The sequence below is a fragment of the Mesoplodon mirus genome (assembly GCF_964341445.2).
Source record: "Mesoplodon mirus genome assembly, chromosome: 8".
Taxonomy (NCBI): domain Eukaryota; kingdom Metazoa; phylum Chordata; class Mammalia; order Artiodactyla; family Ziphiidae; genus Mesoplodon; species Mesoplodon mirus.
Window position 1 is genome coordinate 19,364,290 of NC_138984.1, and position 23,924 is coordinate 19,388,213.

Consider the following 23,924-nt stretch of genomic DNA (forward strand, 5'->3'; position numbering starts at 1 on the left):
CAATGAATTCAGTGACACCCGAAGGAAAATCTGTAATTGACAAACACTGCAAGTGGCGTTTCTTTTGCTTGTGGAGTGTTATTCCACCGAAATTTCTTTTTCATCTTTTATTTACAGCAAAACTCTAAAGAAAATGTTAGTTACTTACATAGTGGGTACAACTCAGTCCACAAACTCTAATCTGCAAGAAACGTAACTTAATTTTTCTAACACTAAATGTAATTTCTATTACGAACTCCATTTTACCAGGTTGTAGAAATTAGTCTCAGCCAATTTGAGGTTCCCCTCCCACCTATTCTTGGGGTTAAGTTCGGTGATGGGGGGAGGCTTTAAGTGGTGTAAGACTTTGTTCCTCAGCCATCATCATCCACCCGTGCCAGCACCTACTGAAACATCCCCATTCCCATGTGGTCGTCACTTGGCATGGCCCCTGCTAGGTGCTCCCTCACTCCCTACCACGAAGCTTCTTTGGGCCTGCCTGCTCCTGGGGCATAGGGACATTCTAGCTCCTGGCCCTGCACCCCTCTGGACTTTAGGAAGTTCTGTGGGGCTATCCCAAGCCCATCTGCTGGGCCAGACAGCAAGTGGTCTGGTCTACCCTGTGTTTTGCTGCTTTCCCAGCCTCTACACAGGAAACATGGGGCCCAGGGCCCTTCTACCCTTATCATCTCCAAACCTTTCTAGGGTACTTGTCATACTCCCCTCTCACTTCAGACACAGCTCCCTTGTCAGGGTCCTTTTCTGAGGACTCCCCCACAAATGTCTACAGTCTCTTTGCTTCCCCAATACCCAGCAGCCTGTGGAATCCTTACACAGTAGGGAAAGAGGGGGCCTTTTTCTCTAACCCATCATACAGTCTTCCAAATCCATTGTACGTGTCTTGAGTTCTTGCTACCTACCCTGTTGAGTCAGGCTTTTGAAATTCCAAAGCCAAGACTGGGCTTCTGCTGTGTCACCCCCTCCCGTGTGATAATGGACACTGCAGATCTGCTGTCCAAGGGGGAGAGGGTAGGTCAATATTTCTAAAATATGATCTACCCTGTTTACCTCACAGACCAACAGAGTGGGGCCAACTGTGCTTGATGAGTCAGGCAGTAAGTGAAGGCATTTTCTCCTAGACACTCAACTTCTGTTTCCAGTTGTGCCGTAACCAATAGGTCAGTGCTGGCTCTGCTCTGGCCCTACCTGGGAAGGTCCTGGGTTCAAGTGGGAAGATGGGATGGGGGTGCCCTCAGGGCTGTCTCAAGTGATAGAGTCCTTGGGGGGCCTGGGGTGGGCTGTCTCCACTGGCTCTAAGCAAAGTGTAGCAGGGTGTCTTCGAGGCGCTGTCAGGTGGCTTTTTGTGTGAACAGTAGTTCAGCCATCACAGCACAGGCTGTGGGTGGAAAGGGCAGCCTGAGGAAAGCACCCTTTCCCCTTCTCCCCTCGAAAACAGGTAAGTTTCCATCCTTCTGGACACCCCCCCATCCAGAGGACACAGCAGTTTGCCCCCTCAGGCCCTTCTGTGAGGGACTGTACTACCCTCCTGCCTCAGAAGCCTGCCTTGACCACAGCCCAGCCCTCAGCTCCTGCCCAGCCCTCTCGCCATGGCTGCTGGAAGAGAGGCCAAGAGTGGCCTTGGGAACTGCAACCACTCCCACTCAAGTGCAGAATGAGAGTGAAACCCCGCCCTGCTGTCCTGTCTTCTCATGCACGTGAACCCGTTCTGATCAAGTTCTCCCGGCATCATTTGTCCAACTCCTCCCCTGGCCTCCGAGACCCCTCCAAGGTTCTGTGGCCTTCAGGCTAGATTCCCATAGCCTCCTTAGCATCACCCGTCTCTCCTCTCCCTACCCTCTCGTAGTTCTCAACCCTGGATGTGCAGCAGGATCACCTGGGAGGCTTTATAAAATGCAAATTCCAGGGCCTTCATTCCTAGAAATACTAGTTTCCTGACTTGGGCATGGGACCTGGGCAACTGTATTTATTTTCTGTAGAAACTAGAGATTTACAATTATTAACACTTGATGAGCATGACAGCGTGCTGAGAAATAAGAATGCCTCCTTCTCATGATTAGTAAAATCATTTGTCACATTATTGGGTCTATCTATAATTTGTTATGACTAAGATCTACAAGAAGCACTGGCTAAGAGTAATGGCACAACATAAAAGATACATGATTTGTTAGTATTCTCACTACTCTTCTTTCAAACATCCTTAAACGCGGAAGAATTCAGTACAATGTCATGTACAGTCCATTCCATGAAGACAAGTGAGCAAGTTTTTATTGGACATGCATATTAAAAGTGGAGTCATACAACCATCAGAATGGGACAAAATATTTGCAAACGAAGCAACTGACAAAGGATTAATCTCCAAAATATACAAGCAGCTCATGCAGCTTAATATCAAAAAAACAAACAACCCAATCCAAAAATGGGCAGAAGACCTAAAGAGACATTTCTCCAAAGAAGATATACAGATTGCCAACAAACACATGAAAGGATGCTCAACATCACTAATCATTAGAGAAATGCAAATCAAAACCACAATGAGGTATCACCTCACACCAGTCAGAATGGCCATCATCAAAAAATCTACAAATAATAAATGCTGGAGAGGGTGTGGAAAAAAGGGAACCCTCTTGCACTGTTGGTGGGAATGTAAACTGATACAGCCACTATGGAGAACAGTATGGAGGTTCCTTAAAAAACTAAAAATAGAACTACCATATGATCCAGCAATCCCACTACTGGGCATATACCCTGAGAAAACCATAATTCAAAAAGAGACATGCACCACAATGTTCACTGCAGCTCTATTTACAATAGCCAGAATATGGAAGCAACCTAAGTGTCCATTGACAGGTGAATGGATAAAGATGTGGCACGTATATACAATGGAATATTAGCCATAAAAAGAAATGAAATTGAGTTATTTGTAGTGAGGTGGATGGACGTAGAGTCTATCATACAGAGTGAAGTAAGTCAGAAAGAGAAAAACACATACCGTATGCTAACACATATATATGGAATCTAAAAAAAAAAAAAAAAAAAGGTTCTGATGAACCTAGGGGCAGGACAGGAATAAAGACGCAGATGTAGAGAACGGACTTGAGGACACGGGGAGGGGGAAGGGTAAGATGGGATGAAGTGTGAGAGTTGCACTGACATATATACACTACCAAATGTAAAATATATAGCTGGTGGGAAGCAGCCGCATAGCACAGGGAGATCAGCTCGGTGCTTTGTGACCACCTAGAGGGGTGGGATAGGGAGGGTGGGAGGGACACGCAAGAAGGAGGGGATATGAGGTTGTATGTATACGTATAGGGGATTCACTTTGTTATACAGCAGAAACTAACACACCATTGTAAAGCAATTATACTCCAATAAAGGTGTAAAAAAAACAAAAAAAGAAAAACCAAACGATGAAAAACATAAATAAAACTAGTGATTAAGTATGGGGAAAAAAAGTGGAGTCATAAATAATGACCTGAAAATAAACTGCTATTACCAAGCCAAAATACATTCAGGGCTAAAACTTCTATAGAACCCGAGCATGTGGATAGCCAGAAAACACTGGATACTCTTTTTATTCCCAGGAGCGCTGCATAGTGTTTAAGAAGGCAAGCTGTTTTCTCAAAGTCGTACCCAGAAACATGGATCCTAATTTGGCCAACAAATTCAAATTAGCTGGAATTAGGAGTAACAAGATGTGCACATTCTTTTCAGTCAAAGATGTAGCTGCTGTGCTGAATTAATGTCTACTCTTCAGCGGTTATCCTAAATCCTATTCTTCTTTCTTTATACAGTCAGGTGGGTTATTAGGGATCCTCACTGTGACATCCCTGCACTGTGACTTACGGGGGCAGTTCAGAGTTCCTGAGCCCCCAGACCCTGGAAATGCACCCCATCACTGGCCACTGATGGCCTTTGGGCCAACCCTCACACCAGGGCTGATGCTTTCACTCTCCAGAGAGAAGGTTGCAAGAGAAAGAGCCCACATATTACATCACATCCATCCTGCAGCTATCTGTGTGTGTGTTTTCTAAACCTTGGGTTTTTAAAAAAAAATTAAAGCATAGTTGATTTACAATATTGTATCCTATAGCTATTATATGTATTTGAATGAATCATTGCCAAAGAAAGTAATTTTTTCCATTTACATTAAATGTCTTGTCCAGGCAATGTGATGGAAAATAGACAGAGGCCATTTTCAACTCCCAATATAAGCAGAAGAACTTCATGTACACTTACGGCATATTCATTTTTCTGTAGGTATATTTCAATACATATCTTAAAAAATTTTTTAAAGAACCTCAGGTATAAAGAGAAAACCTCTCTGACCATGCTGTATTTTGTTTTTCTCTGTTTTTTTTAAAATTAATTTATTTTATTTTTGGCTGTGTTGACTCTTCATTGCTGCGCGTGGGCTTTCTCTAGTTGCTGCAAGCGGGAGCTACTCTTCGTTGCGGTGCGCGAGCTTCTCATCGCGGTGGCTTCTGTTGAGGAGCACGGGCTCTAGGCGCACAGGCTCTAGGTGTGCGGGCTTCAGTAGTTGTGGCTCGCGGGCTCTAGAGCACAGGCTCAGTAGTTGTGGCGCACGGGCTTAGTTGCTCCACGGCATGTGGGATCCTCCCGAGCCAGGGCTCAAACCTGTGTCCCCTGCATTGGCAGGCGGATTCTTATCCACTGCGCCACCAGGGAAGTCCCTTTTCTCTGTTTTGAGTAGGAGTCTTTGACTCTTTTCTTCCCAGAGCTGTGTCTGTGGGCTTTCCAGTAGCAACCTCTGGGCAAGGTTTCATAGCTGCGTTGATAGCTCTTCGGCTCTTATATCTTTTAGAACACAACTTGTCGCTTGTCACTTTTGGTGGGGAGCCTCTGAGGTTGTGGCTACACGTCACCAAAATGTAAGAGGATATAGCCTGCTCTTTGATTAATCCTCACAAGGACATCATTACTTCACCAGTCCTCTGAGCTCTTGTTTCGGTTCTGCATTGCTGGTTTCTGATTAGAGACTGGATTTTAGGCCCTGCAGATGCACAGCAGGGCACTGCTGCTTAACAATTTCCTGTGGCGCCTCTGGAGGTATGGCTTCCATTGGCAGCTATTTCTACAATAAGCTTACCAAACTGATCTTCATAGATTTTTAAAATTGAGATATAACTCACATACCATAAAATTCTCTCTTTCAGTGTGTATAATTCAGCGATATTTAGTATATTCACAAAGTTGTGCAACCATCACCACTAATTCCAGAACACACTTGTCATTCCAAAGAAACTCTGTATCCATTGAAAATCACTCCCCATTCTCCCGGCAACCACTAACTTATTTTCTGTCTCTATGGATTTGCCTATTCCGGACATTTCATGTCAGTGGAATCATACAAGATGTGGTCTTTTGTGTCTGGTTTCCTTCATTAACATAATGTTTTCAAGGTTCATCCATGATGTAGCATGACTCAGTACTTCATTCGTTTCTTATGGCTGAATAATATTCTAGCCTATGGATATACAAGATCTTCACAGATTTTGATGTGAGATTAGCCTATAAATTCATAAACTGAGCTGCAGACCATGGACACTGACACTCTTGGACAGCTCTACAAAACCTCAATCCCAAGCCACATCACACAGACTTCCCGCCACCCAGCGTGCCAGCACTGAGGCGTTCACATGGCTTGGGCAGCCGACCCTTGGTGGTCTGAGGAGCAGCACACTGGGAAAGGCAGCAGTCTGCCCTGGTTGACTTTGTGACAGAGATCCTAGCACCCTTGGCGCCCAGCCCCCCCTCTACATTTATAAAGAGCTCTTACAGTGAACCCCTGCACAGGTGGGTTCGAGAGCCGTGGCCTTATAATCAGGCATCTTGCCCAATTCTCTCCAGGTTGCTCTTCTCAGTGTGGAAAGCTCTGTATCTTCCCCCTCTCCTTCCCTTCCCTTCCTCCTATTCCAGTCTCATTCAACAAACATGTACGCATTACCTTTATTAACTCTGTGCTAGACACAGAGTTCGACATTGGGATTATGCCCTCCATGGGGTTCCCAGCTGGCTGGGGAGACAGTCAGGCCTACGACACAGTGAACAGGCTGAGCGCTCAGTTCTAGGGGGTGGACAGGGGAGAGCACAAGAGGAAGTGCTCATGCTCACCCAGAGAGGTCAGGGAAGGTTTTGCAGAGGCGGTGATATTTGAGCTGAGTCTTGAGGAAGAGCAAGTTCTGTGAGACGACAGGCCAGTTGGTGAAGAGGGTGTTCCAAGGACAGCAGACGTTAAGTACAAAGTATTGAGGCCGGAAAGAGCATAACGTGCTCAGGAAAATATGAGGAATTTGGGCTCAGCTGTGGAAGGGTAGAGGGGGGATAGGGGAGTGTGGAGGGCAGGGTGCCAGAACACGAGTCTTCTAAGCCACTTAGGACTTTGCCTCAGGACTGAGGGGAGCCATGGAAGGATTTTAATCAGGGCAATGACGTGATTTTTTTAATAGGCTCAAACTCAAATCCCCACAGACAGAAGAAATTCTACTTTAGTTTTCTGTGACTCAGCAGAAATTTCCCACTAGGGCTGGGCCTCCTTGAGGCTGGGATTTGTTGACCTTTCAGACTTGTGTTGTGGTACACTGGATCTCGATGCCAACCCACTTTCCTTCTTGTTGGCTTCCTGTACTGAAGAGGCTGGAAAGTTAAAAACTACAATCCCCAGACTCTCTTGAAGCTAGAGTTCCAGGTGGGACTTAGGCTCCACCTCTCAGCTGTATGTGAGAGATTTGGAAGGTGGTCATGAGACAGACAGCACCCTCTGCTGCTCCTGTTCTTTCTGTTGTCGGGGTAGTTGGGAGGAGGGGGCATCTTTTCTTTTTTTCTTTAGTCAGCATAGACCTGGGAGACATGGAGTAGCTCTGGGGCCAATAGTTGTAGTGAGAGCTTCCCAACTCTCATCCTCCTGAGTGTGGCCAACACGGGGCTTTCCAGACTGGTCAGCCCCCCAGTGGTGTCCCCAGAGTCATTCCTGTAGGCCTGGCTTAGAGCTCTTCCGACAATTTTTATAACATATCACTGCCTGTATCTAAGCACTTTCTATTCAAAAGCGGGTGTCCTCTCAGTGCCTGGGGAACGGCTCTGCAGCTTCTACTTGGGCAGGGCCTCAGCCAATGCCAGGTGAAGCTAAGGCTTCTCTGTGAGGTCTGGGAAAGCATACGGCGTTCTCAGCTTCCACGAAGGGAGGTGGTTCTGCCTCCCACCAGGTTTGCTAAGTGGGGAGAGGGTGTTCCCCAAACACAGAAAGAGGTTCAGATGCTGGATTGTCAAAAAGAATCACAAAGGTCTCCAGTTATGAATAAAAGCCCCTTTATTCTATATTTTCCCCAAGGTTAGCAATGTGCCACGGAGGTGGCTTTTTATCTGAGAGGGAGATGCTCAAAATGATGAAAGTGACAAAAGCTCAGGGTTCTACAGGAACTACACTGAGTCTCTCCAACCTCTGGCACCTGGCAGCCCCTTCCTCTCCTTCATGTGCCAGGGAGGGTGGGAAGGGGGCTCAGCTCTGTCTCTGCAGGAAACGCAGGCCCACCTTCTTATTGGGAACGAGCACGATTCGAGCCACACTTGTCACCTCCCCCGTCTCAGGGGCCAGGGCCACCTCGTACTGCTGGATCAGCTGGTAAGTAAAAGGCACACGGGCGATTAGAGTCTGTGGCCTCCATCCACCGCTCTCCTCCGCATGCTCCCACCCCATGCCTCCCGCCTCCTTCAGCACCCGTGGCCCGCACAGCCCTCCTGTCTCTCCCCACTCACCCTTGTCAGCAGCAGCTGCATCTCCAGCTCTGCAATCCTGCGGCCCAGGCAAGCCCGAACCCCGTAACCAAAGGGCACAGAGCCAAATGGGTGTTGGGCCCTGAGGGCATCAGGCTGGTTCTTCCTCAGCCAACGTTGGGGCTGGAAGCTGTCCGGCTCAGGGAAGATGCAAGGGTCCCGGGACACCACATAGTGGCAGAACACAAACTGGGTCTGCAGACAAAGAATGGGTAACACATCAGCAGAGGGCTGCAGGGTCCCCCTGGGAAACCTGGCTCTCTAGCCCTACTCACATTCTTGGGGAAGAGGAAGCCACCAACTTCAATTTCCTTGTCCACGATGACCCGGGAGTTCACGGGGACCACAGGATAGAGGCTGCAGGTAAAAGAAAGTGTAGGTCTGCCTCTGGATCCAAGGAGGGGCAGAGTGCCCACCCCCTCGGCCACACCCCTCTGGTCCCCCAGGCCCCTATTCCCATCTCATCCCTGGCCCTGGCCGCAGCCCACCAGCCCCCACTCCCAGTCCTGTCTCTGAGTCCTCATCCACACACAGAGCCTTTGCTCCCGGGGACAGCATCCTACCGCAGTGTCTCCTTAAGCACAGCTTTGAGCAGGGGCATGCGGGCAAAGTCCTTGTGCTGGGGCACCTGCCCGGCGGGCACTATGCCCACCACTTCCTCATGCAGGGCCGCCTGGATCTCTGGGTTCTTTGAAAGATGGTACAGGGCCCACGTCAGCGTGTTGGACGTCTGGGAGGTAGAGAAAGAGATGAAGTGAGGCAAGATTTCTAAGAAAGAGGCCAGTTAAGGTGGTGGGAGGGTGTGTGAGTGCATGCGTGCAAAATGTGGGAGAAAAATTAATTTGCCACGAGTGTGGCAGGATTAGACTCAGGGGTTCATGGGGCTCTCCCTCTACGCTCCACGTGACTTCACAGTGGGCTAAGGACCAATACGATGGAGAACTGCACTGTAACAGCAGAGAAGACTGTGACAGAGAAATCCAACGTGATGAAAGGACAGGAAAGAGGTCCCACTAAGAAGGTGCTGTAGGCAAGCTCTTCAACTCTGTGCTTAGCTGACAGCACGAGGGAGTGGGTTAGATGTGACATGAAACTTCCCAGCTGTCTGAGAGAGGCCCCAGGGGGTGAGGGAATCCCTCTTACACAAGGACCACTCCCTGCCCGCCTCCACCAGGCTGAATGACCCCCCTGTTTTCCTTCCAGCTCTACATCCACGTTACAGAAAGAGAAGCGGGTACCTGATGAAGGTCAGGCTCAGGTGGGGTAGAGTAGGGAATTGGCTCAGGATGGGAGCTGGGAGGCCCTGGTCTCCTCGCCTGCCCCCTCACGCACCGTGTCTACTCCAGCCATGAGCAGCTCGGGCAGGCTGCCCTCGGCGTCACGAGGACTGAGCTGTCCGCTGGTCAGCAGGAAGTGCAGGTAACCAGATATCTGGGCCTTCTCTGGGCCCCCTGTCTGAAGTTGGGCCTCTATCTCCTCTAATTTCTGATCGATCAGCTTCTTCCCTGTGGGGACAATGGAGAACAGGGGAGGATGAGGTCAAAAGTCATGCTCTCCCAAGGACCAAGAGAGAAGATCCCGGGAGAGGGTCCTGAGGGGGCTGTTACCACACAGGCCCTGGGACCCACGCCCCAACTTCTTTCCCTGGACTCCTCACCGAAAGAGAAGATGGTGTTCCAGCCATCCAGATATCGCCTCCAGAAGGGCAGCAGGGAACGAGTCCACTTGGGGAGGAAGGTGACGTACAGTGAGTTCTGGAACATGAGCCCGACAGATCTGACGAAGGTCTTGGTGTCCTGGGGAATGGAGCGCTCCAGGCAGCCAATACGTTTCTCAAACAGGATGTAGCAAACAGCTGGCGGTGCACAGGGGCCGTCACAGGAGGCAGGGCCATGGCACACAAAGTCCAGGGGGCTTCAAGGAGGAGAGCACAACCTACCCGACTCACGCCCACCCAGCCCCTCTCCCCACAAGGGTACCTTCCAAGGCAAAGAAGTAGAAATTTTGAGCAATGTCGGGCACATGGTCCCCCGAGGCGCTCTCTGCCCGCTGCTGGTTCAGTCGAATCATGAAGTCCTCAATCACCTCATTCAGAGCATCTGTGTAGAGCGCAGCCTCAGCTGGCTTCAGCAACCGCTGGTTCAGAGCCTGGCGAAGCTGGTACCAGTGCTGTCCTTCCCTGTAGAGAATGGAGGGGAGACACCAATGTAAGTATCTGGTGGGGATTGGATTAGATGGTATCTTCCCACCCTGAGACCCCTATGGACTCGAGGAAAATCTCAGACTCCTAGACCTAGAATTAAAGAATCACAAACTTTCAAATAACAGAATCTTTGAATCACAAAACTTCAGAATCTCACTAACAGCATAAAGGAAGTAGTTAAGGTGGGCATCTGGAATCAGTCTGTCTAGGGTCAAATCACAGGTCAGATGATGACTGGCTGAGTGACCTTAGGCAGGTGACTTAAATCCTCTGTGCCTTGGTTTCCCCTTCTGTAAAATGGGACTAATAAGAGTGCCTGTCTTAGCAGGATAATTAATGTGCTTAGATCAGTGCCTGGCAAATGGTGAATGCTTAATGAATGTTTACTGTGATTATCTTAGGATGATACAACTCCAGAATCTTCTGTATGTGAAATGAGCTATGGAGCTATGGTGGTTCCAGTCCCTCTGTGTGGGGGATGAGGAATAAAAGAGGAGCAAGTTAGGGTTCTTGGGGTGCTCAGATTCTGGACCTTTGTCCTCTGCTTAGCTCCGTAGGCCAAGGGGACAGAGAGAGCTACCAGGCTGATCTCCAGGCTCTCTTGCCGTAGCCATCCAGTAGGTGGTTGGGCCTTACCCTGGTTAGGCAGGGATGTTCATGTGGGTGGAAACATGCTTCCCATACAGGAGCTTAATATTCAGGGGTTGCTGCCACCCCCAGCTGTCCCCCAAGCCTGTTACCTTTCCTAAGCAAGCTGGGTATGGGTCACTTTTTTAAAAGCCAGTTGCAGAGTAATAAGTATAATATGGTACAATTTTAAGAGGAAGAGAGGAAATCCTACATATCCACATGCAAATTTGCATGTTTCAACACAAAGTAGGGAAGAAGAATACACACCAAACTACTGATCAGAATTACTTAGGAGGATGGGATGGAATTTTTCCAATAAGTATTACTTTTGAATTTTAAAAACCAATAAGGTATTTTAAAAAGAAAAACATTTTAAAAGTCTGAAAGCAAAATTCAGGTTTTTTATTTTGAAGTATAAGTCAACTGCACTTCAATAAATTTTTAAAATATATTTTTATTTAAATGAACCTGAAAAAACAAGCTAAATAAATAAATAAATAAATGAACCTCAAACCCCAGGAGTTTTCTTTATTATGTTGGGGAAAACCTGCAAAAAGATAAACTAGGAACTTCCCTGGTGGCACAGTGGTTAAGAATCCACCTGCCAATGCAGGGTACACGGGTTAGATCCCTGGTCTGGGAGGATCCCACATGCCATGGAGCAACTAAGCCCGAGCGCCACAACTACTGAGCCCGCGAGCCTGGAGCCCGTGCTCCACAACAAGAGAAGCCACCACAATGAGAAGCCTGCGCACCGTGACAAAGAGTAGCCCCCGCTCGCTGCAACTAGAGAAAGCCCGCGCTCAGCAACAAAGACCCAACGCAGCCAAAAGTAAATAAAATAAAATAAATTTATGAAAAAAAAATAAACTAAAAGTGTTGTTGGAAAGGAAATAAAAACCAGAATAGACCTATTTATTGGAACTTCAGGTTTTAGGTGCTTCTCCAAGAGTAAAACTCTCCCAACAGTAGGAATCAGATTTGCAGGACTTAAATCGGAAACTTTCTGTGGTTGTTAAAATATTTCTTGGGGAGGGGCTCCCCTGGTGGCGCAGTGGTTGAGAGTCTGCCTGCCGATGCAGGGGACACGGGTTCGTGCCCCGGTCCAGGAAGATCCCATATGCCGTGGAGCGGCTAGGCCCGTGAGCCATGGCCACTGAGCCTGCGCTCCACAACGGGAGAGGCCACAACAGTGAGAGGCCCGCATACCGCAAAAAAAAAAAATATATATATATATATATATATATATTTCTTGGGGCAACGACGGTCATTCAAAAAATGAGATTTTAAAAATATATATGTTAAAACAAAAAAGCCTATCACAGGTTAGCAAAATAGCTTTTAAAGACATATATGGTATAACATAGTTAGGAAACTGGCTTTTAGAGTAAACAGTTATAAATAGATCACAAAGGGGTATATATCATGTTTAGCTCCAGTTCTAAATCTGAACAATCAAGTCCAATGATGGCCTGACCTGTGAAAAACTGAGACCCAAATGTTTTTTATTATTATTATTGAGGTATAATTGACATATAACATTAGATTGGTTTCAGGTGTACAATATAATGATTTGGTATCTGTATACATTGCGAGATGATCACCACAATAAGACTAGTTACCACCCGTCACCATAAAAAATTAACTTCCAGGATTTACTCCCTTGGCAAGATTTGGGTCTCAAATATTGTAGAGCATACCTGAGACACAAATCTTGCCCTCAGGGTCAGACATCAGGTTAAAGAGCTCTTGAAGAACATTCTCTATTCTCTTCCCAGAACCTTAAAAAAAGGGCCCAGAAATTCAGCTCTGAAACCACCCACCTGTGAAGGAACCAGGACTAAAGAAAGAAAGACATGCAATGACAGAATGAATGTATAAGCATCAAAGAGAGATAAAATGAGCCTTCCAACCAGTCCGTTTCCTTTCCAAGCATGTCATGGCAGGAGGTCCTTGCATTCCAGAATCAGAGAGATCTATTGCACTACTCACTAGTTGTGTCATTTCTGGCAAGTGGTGCAAAAACCCTTCCAGGCCTCAGGTTCTTCATCTATAAAATGGGGATAATAATACTATCTACTTCATGGGTTTGTTGAGAAGATAAGATGAAGTAATAAATGTAAAGAGACTAGCTTGATGCCTGGCATGTTATAAACACATACTTAGTTATCATCAGTGTTGCTGCTACTACTTCCACCACCAGGATCAACTTTAATCCCTTAAAAAATGACTTTAAAAAACATGGATGTCAAGCAACTAGGGAAAATAAAAAGTCATTCATTGTTTTTGGAGCTCTTTTAACATACTGTAGTAAAAAGAAGCCTGTAATATATCCAATTACAAGCTGTGGCACTGGGAATCACCAATGATTCTCAATTATTTACCTTAATTGATATATGCTTATATAATATACTCAGCCCATCTTTCAATTTGTCACTGCCAAAATAATCTTAACTTTTCTAGGTATAACTTTAAGGCTAAAACCTACATCTATCTCTGTGAGTGGAGAGCATCCATGAAAGTTATAACCAACAACAAGCATATAATACATAACTTGGAATTTTTTTTTGTTTGTTTTTGTTTTTTTTGTGGTACGCGGGCCTCTCACTGCCGTGGCCTCTCCCATTGCGGAGCACAGGCTCCGGACGTGCAGGCTCAGCGGCCATGGCTCACGGGCCCAGCCGCTCCGCAGCATGTGGGATCTTCCCAGACCGAGGCATGAACCCGCGTCCCCTGAATCGGCAGGCGGACTCTCAACCACTGCGCCACCAGGGAAGCCCAGAAAATATTTTTTTAATTAAATTGAGCCCTCCCAACTAGTATGGTGATGATGTTTTTTTCAACTACAAGTAAATATGTCCCATTATGATTTGAGTTGGTATATTTTCAACCATAATATAGAATAATGGAGCTTGAAAGGTCTTAGAGATATCTTGGAGATACTCTAATCCAAGCTTCCCATTTTACACATGAGAAACATAAGCCCAAGGAAGGGGAAATTATTCAGTTGTTCATAGTCATACGATACATTAGTGGAAAAGCCAATGAATGGTCCATGGATTTCAGCCCAACCCAAGCACCACTTTCTAGACGAGTTTCAGGCTCAGACGACACAGGGAGATCCTACCCTGCCCATTATCCACTGGCTGCCTAGTGCCACTGTCCTTGGGCCTGACCCCCTGGGGGCCTGTTCCGGTCCCTCAGGCCCCAGCTCACGTGGTGAAGGGCCCATAGGTCAGGCCCTGCTGGTCCCGGTGCTCCTTCCATAGTTCCATGTCGTTCCGTACTGGGTACTTGCCCTCTTGGCGCATCACTTGCTCCAGGAGTGGGGCACTGGCCAGGTTCACATGGATCTGAGGCCCTAAGCGGTTTATCCACATTGGACCATACTTGGCCTTGTTCAGCACCTGTGGAGTTCAACCAAAGCTGAATAACCATGGCCTAGCTAGGCAGGCACTTCCTGGAGAGGAAGCAGGATAAGGGAGTGTCTTATGGCCACTCCAGAGCAAGTGAGCTGGGCAAAAGCTCATTGTGTAGGAGATAGGTGCTGGGATGGCCTGTAGTCTCGAAAGGAGAACACTGGAAAAAAAAAGAAAAAAGGTTACACAGAAGTTAGAATATTGAGAGCAATGAGTATCTGGTGGAACTGGTGGAACTGAGGTCTTGGAGGAACGAAATTTTGGAAAAATGGGATACCTGGCAAACTGGGGTGTGTTGAGGTATAGATATTTGGGGTCCAGGGTTTTAGGGAAACTGAGCCCTTTAGTGAGGTATAGTAGAATGTCTACGATTCCTTCATAGAAGCATTTAAATCTCCTGCAGCTTGCTGTCAAGGAGATGAAGATAAATATCTCGTGTAACCAACAAGAAAAAAGAAACACAATTAGAAACTCCAGGAAAAACAGAAACTGAATGAGAAAGTCAAGATGTAAATATGAAGTAAACTATGTGGTATGAATTTTTTTAATAAAAAGTTTTATTAGCTATGTTAAGGAATGCAATTCTCAAATATTTTATCTTAGAATTTCTACAGCACTTGACAGTTGAGACCCATAGCATCTATGAAATTGACATTGCAATGATGTTTTTATAGTTGTTGAAAATAAGGGAGAAAATAATGTATTTTGGGTTTTGGTGGGGGTAAAACTTTAAAAGAATCCAGAAATACTAAGATTAAATTTACTGGCTAAGTTATACCTACAAACTGAAAGAAAATGAAACATAGTGGTCTCCCAAGTACTTCATCTTTTTACTGACTAAGTGTTAAGAGGATCAGATCTGTTTCAGTATCGAAATTAGGCCAAAAGGCTTCTATAAAAGAAACATTAAAATTATGGAGAAGAGATCTATTATTCAAATTATAGAACTCATAGTCCATAAAAACAGCAATTTTACTGGGTCTTACTGTCAGCATTAAATACAGGGTTCTCCCAGGACCAGTGCAACCTGATTGCCCTTCATATATTACCCAATTGCCCAGAATCCACCCTGAACTAATGGCTGATTCTGCCTGTTCCCAGGAAGACAGCCTTGACAAACCCCCAACGTCCATTTAGTCTTGTTTCCCACTTCTACCTCCCAGTAATGCCTGCCAGTGTGGTACAATTTTGAATAGTTAATTGTCTGAAAACTACTGTGATACCTGGAGGAAAATAAGTGTATTCAGACATTGCCAGTGGGAGTCTAACATGACACAACCCTACATGGAGGACAATTTGTTAATATTTATTAATAATTACAAAACATTTATAAGCAAAGTGTGGGTCATCTTCATAATGGAATACTATATCACCCTAAAAGAGGATGAAGCAACTCCTTGTGTGCTAACATGGAAAGATAGATTGTAATATGGAAAGATAGCTAGATAGCCAAGATAGATTGTTGAATGGAAAAACGTGGGGAGGTAAATAAGAATACATAGCATCTGCATTTGCTTTCATAGAGAAACACTGGACTGATACATCAGAAATGAATTAAAGTGGTTACCTATGGGAGAGTGGGGAGGCCAGCAGTGAGGGTGAGACTGTGTGATGTTTTATTGTATATTGTTTTGAGTTTTGAACTATGAGAATGTATTCAAACTTTTTAATCTAAAGAGGGGAAAAAAGTGTTTTCTGAAGCAATAAGTCACCTACCATTGATCAAGTAATTCCAGAAAGCAGGAAAGACTTGCTGAACCTCTGAATTCATGTATGTATATACTCCTTAGATTTATAAGTGGCCCCTCGCTGCACTCATTTTGTTTATTTTTCTTAAGGGTTCCATTAGAAAAGAATACTTATATGTCTATTTTTCTCTACTAAATTCCTTAGGAGAATTAACCTAAAAGTAAGCTGAAGTTGTGTTTCTAGTTTGGTTTAAGATATTACTATAATAATAATAATAATTCTGTGGAGCTTAGCATAAACTAGACACTGTTCCAAGCACTTTGCTTATATTAGCTCATTCAGCCCTCACTACAGCTGCATGAGGTAGGTGTAACATTACCACAGTTTTGCAGATGAGGAAACTGAGGCCCAAAGAGGTTGCCCGAGGTCACTTTGCCAGTAAGTGGCAGAGTCAGGGTTCAAACTCAGACCACCTGGCTGGAGGCCATGCTTACAACTGCTTACTCCACTGATCCCCGAGAAAGCTGACTATGCCTTACTAACTGAAAACAAACTTAGGCTCTTTAAAAATACATACTGCTTAAGGGACTTCCCTGGCGGTCCAGTGGGTAAGACTCTGCGCTCCCAATGCAGGGAGCCTGGGTTTGATCCCTAAGTCAGGGAACTAGATCCTGCATGCATGCTGCAACTAAGAGTTCTCATGCCACAACTAAGAAGTCTGCATGCCACAACTAAGAAGTCCGCATGCCGCAACTAAGACCAGATTCAGCCAAAATAAATAAATAATAAACAAATAAATATATTTTTTTAAATGTGCTGCTTAAACCCACCACTACTCTGCTGTAATCCAGGGTTTCTCATGGCACTGCTGACATCTGGGGCTAGATGATTCTTTGCTGTGGCAGACTGTCCTGTGTATTGTAGAATGTTTAGCAGCACTCCTAGACTGTACCCCAGCAGCAACCCCGCACCAAGCTGTGACAACCAAAAATGTCTCTAGACATTGCCAAATGTCCTGGGGGTGGGGGAAAAATCACCCCAGCTTGAGAACTTCTGTAATAACCCTAACCTCTTAAAATGTCTCATAGTTCTTTAATCTTAGAAGACTCATTTTAAGAAATAATATCTCACTTTGAAGAAATATTTATCTGAAGTTTGGTTTGTTTTCCTTCTGTTAAGCTCAAGTAAAATTACATGCAATGTTTTTATAATGATGCAAACAATCGTTATCTCTGAGTCATGGTTTATAGATAGTTTACTTTCTTCTTTACACTGTGATTTGTTTTTCAAGTTTTCTACCTTGATCTTGGAATCGGGGGGAAAAAATCATGTTTTAAAGGACTAGATCAATAACCTTTCTTTGGGCACCAGCTTCTTGCCTGGAATCCAAAGCCTCTGGCACCACTTCTTGGCTGTCAGTTTGAAAGTTTCTGGGACATTTCCCCCCATGCCTAGGCCATGATTTCTTCCCTCTTCCTTCATACTCCTCAGTTTACTTGGTGGAACTTAACAAGGATCTATTTATGTAAGAACTTATTTTAGAAAGACACCAGAACACTTGCTGAGAGATGTGTTCTATGTCTGTGAGCCTACACTAGGCTGTAACCTGAACCAGTTAGAGAGCCCCAAGGTTTTCAGATAGGTGCTAAGTGCCCCTTTGCAGAACAGAGTTCCCTAGGGATCATCTTCCAAGATGAATGGGAGGGCTAGCCTCTGCCAGGTGAGATTCCAAAGACGGACAGTGTTAAATTCATCCAACATTCATTTATTGAGCTCATATTCTATTCCTCCTATACTGATCTTGGGGCTGGGGATACTGCTGTGACCTACTCTTAGACAGTTTATTTACATCCTAGGGCATAAGCCACACAGTTGAGAACTTGATTACATATGCTTATAAACTATTCCCTAATTATTTTGTACATGTCTTGTCTCTTCAACTAGATTGAAAATCTTTAAGGGAAGGAACCTTGTCGTACTTCTTTATACTTCCCATACTGCTTAACACACTGCTAAACACATTATAGACACTAAATAAGTATTTAGCAGTTGCCAGTGAATCAAGTGGAAGAAAAACAAGTTGCAGATAATACAAAGATTATGAGACAGCGACAGAAAAGAAGCAGGGAAGAGGATACATAGGAAACTGGTAACAGTGGCTCCACTGGTGTAGGCAACAATTTTAAAAGGCTGAAGGAAAATCTCAAAAGAAAATTAAGAGAATAGTTCTAATATATAATTACAATAGCATCTTTTATGGACTGAATGTTGCATCTCCCCCAAATTCATGTGTTGAAGCCCTAACCTTCAGTGTGGCTGTATTTAGAGAGGAAGCATCTAAGAAAGTAATTAAGATTAAATAAGAGTGGGAGGGAGGGAGATGCAAGAGGGAAGAGATATGAGAACATATGTATATGTATAACTGATTCACTTTGTTATAAAGCAGAAACTAATACACCATTGTGAAGCAATTATACTCCAATAAAGTTGTAAAAAAAAAAAAAAGATTAAATAAGACTGGGGCCCTGGGGAGATTGGTTCAAGATGACGGAGTAGAAGGATGCGTGCTCACTCCCCCTTGCAAGACCACCAGTATCACAACTAACTGCTGAACAATCATCGACGGGAGGACGCTGGAACTCAGCAAAAAAGATAACCCACATCCAAAGACAAAGGAGAAGCCACAATGAGGTGGTAGGAGGGGTGCAATCACAGTAAAATCAAATCCCATAACTGCTGGGTGGGTGACTCACAAACTGGAGAACACTTATACCACAGAAGTCCACCCACTGGAGTGAAGGTTCTGAGCCCCACATCAGGCTTCTCAACCTGGGGGTCCAGCAATGGGAGGAGGAATTCCTAGAGAATCAGACTTTGAAGGCTAGCGGGATTAGATTGCAGGACTTCGACAGAACTGGGGGAAACAGAGACTCCACCCTTGGAGAGCACCCACAAAGTAGTGTGCGCATCGGGACCCAGGGGAAGGAGCAGTGACCTCATAGGAAACTGAACCATTCCTACCTGCTAGGGTTGGAGGGTCTCCTGCAGAGGTGGGGGTGGTGGCTGTGGCTCACCCTGAGGACAATAACACTGGCAGCAGAAGTTCTGGGAAGGACTCCTTGGAGTGGGCCCTCCCGGAGTCCACCATTCGCCCCACCAAAGAGCCTCTAGGCTCCAGTGCTGGGTCGCCTCAGGCCAAACAACCAACCAGGAAGGAACCCAGTCCCACCCATCAGCAGACAATCAGATTAAAGTTTTACTGAGCTCTGCCCACCAGAGCAACAGCCAGCTCTACCCACCACCAGCCCCTCCCATCAGGAAACTTGCACAAGCCTCTTAGATAGCCTCATCCACCAGAGGGCAGACAGTAGAAGCAAGAAGAACTACAATCCTGCAGCCTGTGGAACAAAAACCACATTCACAGAGAGACAGACAAGATGAAAAGGCAGAGGGCTATGTACCAGATGAAGGAACAAAATAAAACCCCAGAAAAACAACTAAATGAAGTGGAGATAGGCAATCTTCCAGAAAAAGAATTCAGAATAATGATAGTGAAGATGATCCAGGACCTCGGAAAAAGAATGGAGGCAAAGATCGAGAAGATGCAAGAAATGTTTAACAAAGACCTAGAAGAATTAAAGAACAAACAAACAGAGGTGAACAATACAATAACTGAAACGAAAACTGCACTAGAAGGAATCAATAGCAGAATAACTGAGGCAGAAGAACGGATAAGTGACCTGGAAGACAGAATGCTGGAATTCACTGCTGTGGAACAGAATAAAGAAAAAAAAATGAAAAGAAATGAAGACAGCCTAAGAGACCCCTGGGACAACATTAAATGCAACGACATTTGCATTATAGGGGGAGAAGAGAGAGAGAAAGGACCCAAGAAAATATTTAAAGAGATTATAGTCGAAAACTTCCCTAACATGGGAAAGGAAATAGCCGCCCAAGACCAGGAAGTGCAGACAGTCCCAGGCAGGATAAACCGGAGGAGAAACATGCCGAGACACGTAGTAATCAAATTGACAAAAATTAAAGACAAAGAAAAATTATTGAAAGCAACAAGGGAAAAACAACAAATAACATAAAAGGGAACTCCCATAAGGTTAACAGCTGATTTCTCAGCAGAAACTCTACAAGCCAGAAGGGACTGGCATGATATATTTAAAGTGATGAAAGGGAAGAACCTAAAACCAAGGTTACTCTACCCAGCAAGGATCTCATTCAGATTCAGTGGAGAAATCAAAAGCTTTACAGACAAGCAAAAGCTAAGAGAATTCAGCACCACCAAACCAGCTCTACAACAAATGCTAAAGGAACTTCTCTAAGTGGGAAACACAAGAGAAGAAAAGGACCTACAAAAACAAACCCATAACAATTAAGAAAATGGTAATAGGAACATACATATCGATAATTACCTTAAACTTGAATGGATTAAATGCTCCAACCAAAAGGCACAGGCTTGCTGAATGGTTACAGAAACAATACCCATATATATGCTGTCTACAAGAGACCCACTTCAGACCTAGGGACACATACACACTGAAAGTGAGGGGATGGGAAAAGATATTCCATGCAAATGGAAATCAAAAGAAAGTTGGAGTAGGAATACTCATATCAGATAAAATAGACTTTAAAATAAAGAATGTTACAAGAGACAAGGAAGGACACTACGTAATGATCAAGGGATCAATCCAAGAAGATATAACAATTATAAATATATATGCACCCAACATAGGAGCACCTCAATACATAAGGCAACTGCTAACAGCTATACAAGAGGGAATCAACAGTAACACAATAAAGTGGGGGACTTTAACACCTCACATTCACCAATGGACAGATCATCCATACAGAAAATTAATAAGGAAACACAAGCTTTAAATGACACAATAGACCAGATAGATTTAATTGGTATTTATAGGACATTCCATCTAAAAAGAGCAAATTACACTTTCTTCTCAAGTGCAAACAGAATATTCTGCAGGATAGATCACATCTTGGGTCACAAATCAAGCCACAGCAAATTTAAGAAAATTTAAATCACATCAAGCATCTTTTCTGACCACAACACTATGAGATTAGAAATCAATTTTGGGGAAAAAAAACGTAAAAAACACAAACACATGGAGGCTAAACAATACGTTACTAAATAACCAAGAGATAACAGAAGAAATCAAAGCGGAAAAAAAAAAATACCTAGAGACAAATGACAATGAAAACACGATGATCCAAAACCTATGGTATGCAGCAAAAGCAGTTCTAAGAGGGAAGTTTATAGCAATACAATTCTACCTCAAGAAACAAGAAAACTCTCAAATTAACAATCTAACCTTACATCTAAGGGAACTAGAGAAAGAAGAACAAACAAAACCCAAAGTTTGTAGAAGGAAAGAAATCATAAATATCAGAGCAGAAATAAATGAAAAAGAAATGAAGGAAACAATAGCAAAGATCAATACAACTAAAAGCTACTGATTCTTTGAGAAGATAAACAAAATTGATAAAGCACTAGCCAGAGTCATTAATAAAAAAAGGGAGAAGACTCAAATCAACAGAATTAGAAATGAAAAAGGAGAAGTAACAACTGACAGTGCAGAAACACAAAGAATCATGAGAGATTACTGCAAGCAACTCTATGCCAATAAAATGGACAACCTGGAAGAAATGGACAAATTCTTAGAAAAGCACAACCTTCCAAGACTGAACCAGGAAGAAACAGAAAATATGAACAGAACAATCACAAGTAATGAAATTGAAACTGTGATTAAAAATCTTGCAACAAACAAAAGTCCAGGACCAGATGCCTTCACAGGTGAATTCTATCAAACATTTAGAGAAGAGCTAACACTCATCCTTCTCAAACTCTTCCAAAAAATTGCAGAGGAAGGAACACTCCCAAACTCATTCTATGAGGCCACCATCAACCTGATACCAAAACCAGACAAAGATTCTCCAAGAAAAGAAAATTACAGACCAATATCACTGATGAATATTGATGCAAAAATCCTCAACAAAATACTAGCAAACAGAATCCAACAACACATTAAAAGGATCATACATCATGATCAAGTGGCATTTATCCCAGGGATGCAAGGATTCCTCAATATATGCAAATCAATCAATGTGATACACCATATTAACAAATTGAAGAAGAAAAACCATATGATCATCTCAATAGATGCAGAAAAAGTGTTTGACAAATTCAACACCCATTTATGATAAAAACTCTCCAGAAAGTGGGCATAGAGGGAACCTACCTCAACATAATAAAGGCCATATACAACAAACCCACAGCAAACATCATTCTCAATGGTGAAAAACTGAAAGCATTTCCTCTAAGATCAGGGACAAGACAAGGATGTCCACTCTCACCACTATTATTCAACATAGTTTTGGAACTCCAAAAAACTGAAAATAACAAGTTGTTGGCGAGAAACAACTTGTGTGGAGAAACTGAAACCCTTGTGCATTGCTGATGGGAAAGTAGAAATGGTGCAGCTGCTGTGGAAAACTATTTGTCAAGTTCCCAAAAAGTTAAACACAGAATTACCATATGATCCAGCAATTCCACTCCTAGGTATATACCCAAAAGAAATGAAAACATATGCCACACGGAGACTTGTACAGGAATGTTTAGAGCAGCATTACTCATAGTTGTCAAAAGGTGGAAAGAACCCAAATGGCATCAACTGATGAATGGATAAGCAAATTGTGGTATATGCATACAATGGAATAGTATTCAGCCATAAAAAGAACAAAGTATGTTACATGCTAAAACTTGGATGAACCTTGAAAACATACAGTAAGTGAAAGAAGCCAGACACAAAAGGTCATATATTGTATGATTCCATTTATATGATATATCTGAATAGGCAAATCCATAAAGATGGAAAGCAGATTAATGATTACCAAGGGGTGACAGGAGAGGGGAATGAGGAGTAACTAATGACAGGGTGTTTTTCTGGGCCATTGAAAAAGTTTTGAAACTAGAGATAAGTAGTAGTTTTATAACATTAAGAGTACACTAAATGCTGCTGAATTGTGCACTTTAAAATGGTTCACTGAGGGAATTCCCTGGTGGTCCAGTAGTTAGGCCTCCACGCTTCCACTGTAGGGGGCACAGGTTCGATCCCTGCTCAGGGAACTAAGATCCCGCATGCCACGAGGTGTGGCCAAATAAATAAATAAATTAATTAAATGGTTCATTGTATTATAGTATGTGAATTTCCCCTAAAAAAAGGCCTAGAAGAAGTTTGTGATATTTAAAGCCTCCAGAGACTCAGTAAGAACCTTGCTGTGGACAAAAGATGGGCCCCCTCAGAACAGAGAGAACAGAAAGGGAGTGAGGGAGGTTCCCCTGAGCTGGTTCTTCTGTGGTTCCATGCTTCCTCTCTTGTAGATCAAGAAGAGGACCAGACCAACATTTCCTTCGCCTTGCCAGCTCCTAACCCAGGATTAAAGATCAAGCTTTAAGGGGTGTTTACTCATTTGTTCATTTGCTCTGGAAAGAACACACTGGCAGAGTCTCTCTCTTTTTAGAAATGGGAATGCCCTCCATTGCACAAAACTGTTGCCCTTGTAACTTTTCTGGAGGACAGTTTGGCAGCCGATACATATCACAGGCCTGAGCGAAATCATTTACCGCAACAATTCCATTTTAAGAGATTTATTTTAAGGAACAAATTCAGGATGCGCATGATATTTAGTGATAGATGTATTTATCAAATCTTTATGCATAAAAAAATCTAAATATATAACAATAAGCTTCAGTATATTCTAGTGTAGCCATACAATGGAACACTATTCAGACATTAAAAATTGTTACTGAAGTGACTATTGATGTAGAAAGATGTTCATATTTATCTTTTAGTAAAAGGCAGGTTATAAAAGAGAGTATATGATATGCTTTCATTTAAAAAATATATATGTGGATGACACATGGGGGAAGTATGGAAGCCTACTCACCAAGGACAAGCAAGCGGGGATAATGCTTACTTACCCCCAAGAGCATGTGTGTATTTATGTATTCATTTCACAAATGATTATTAACAGCTATGTGTGCGAGGCACTGTAACATGTACAGAGTGTTGGGATTGTGGAAGATTTGGATTTTCTTCTTTTTGTGTCTTTCTGATTTCTCTCCAGTAAACATGTATTACTTCCTCAAATTATTTCAACTA

General features: G+C 43.8%; 1 protein-coding gene across 3 annotated transcripts in view; it reads right to left on the minus strand.

Annotated features, from left to right (window-relative positions):
• Positions 1-7,313: 7,313 nt before the first annotated feature.
• Positions 7,314-23,924, minus strand: part of CYP27A1 (cytochrome P450 family 27 subfamily A member 1) — a 42,975-nt gene continuing 26,364 nt past the window's right edge. For 2 of the 3 annotated variants that reach the window (XM_082629766.1, XM_082629768.1), the window contains exons 2-9: positions 13,844-14,034; positions 9,774-9,973; positions 9,452-9,649; positions 9,127-9,299; positions 8,358-8,524; positions 8,070-8,151; positions 7,777-7,989; positions 7,314-7,639 (exon numbers count right to left, since the gene is read on the minus strand). In XM_082629766.1, the coding sequence (XP_082485892.1) occupies positions 7,520-7,639; positions 7,777-7,989; positions 8,070-8,151; positions 8,358-8,524; positions 9,127-9,299; positions 9,452-9,649; positions 9,774-9,973; positions 13,844-14,034 (1,344 nt within the window). In that variant the 3' untranslated portion in view covers positions 7,314-7,519. Of the gene's footprint in view, positions 7,640-7,776; positions 7,990-8,069; positions 8,152-8,357; positions 8,525-9,126; positions 9,300-9,451; positions 9,650-9,773; positions 9,974-13,843; positions 14,035-18,756; positions 18,942-23,924 lie in introns of those variants that run through there. The other variant, XM_082629767.1, reaches the window with a different exon arrangement.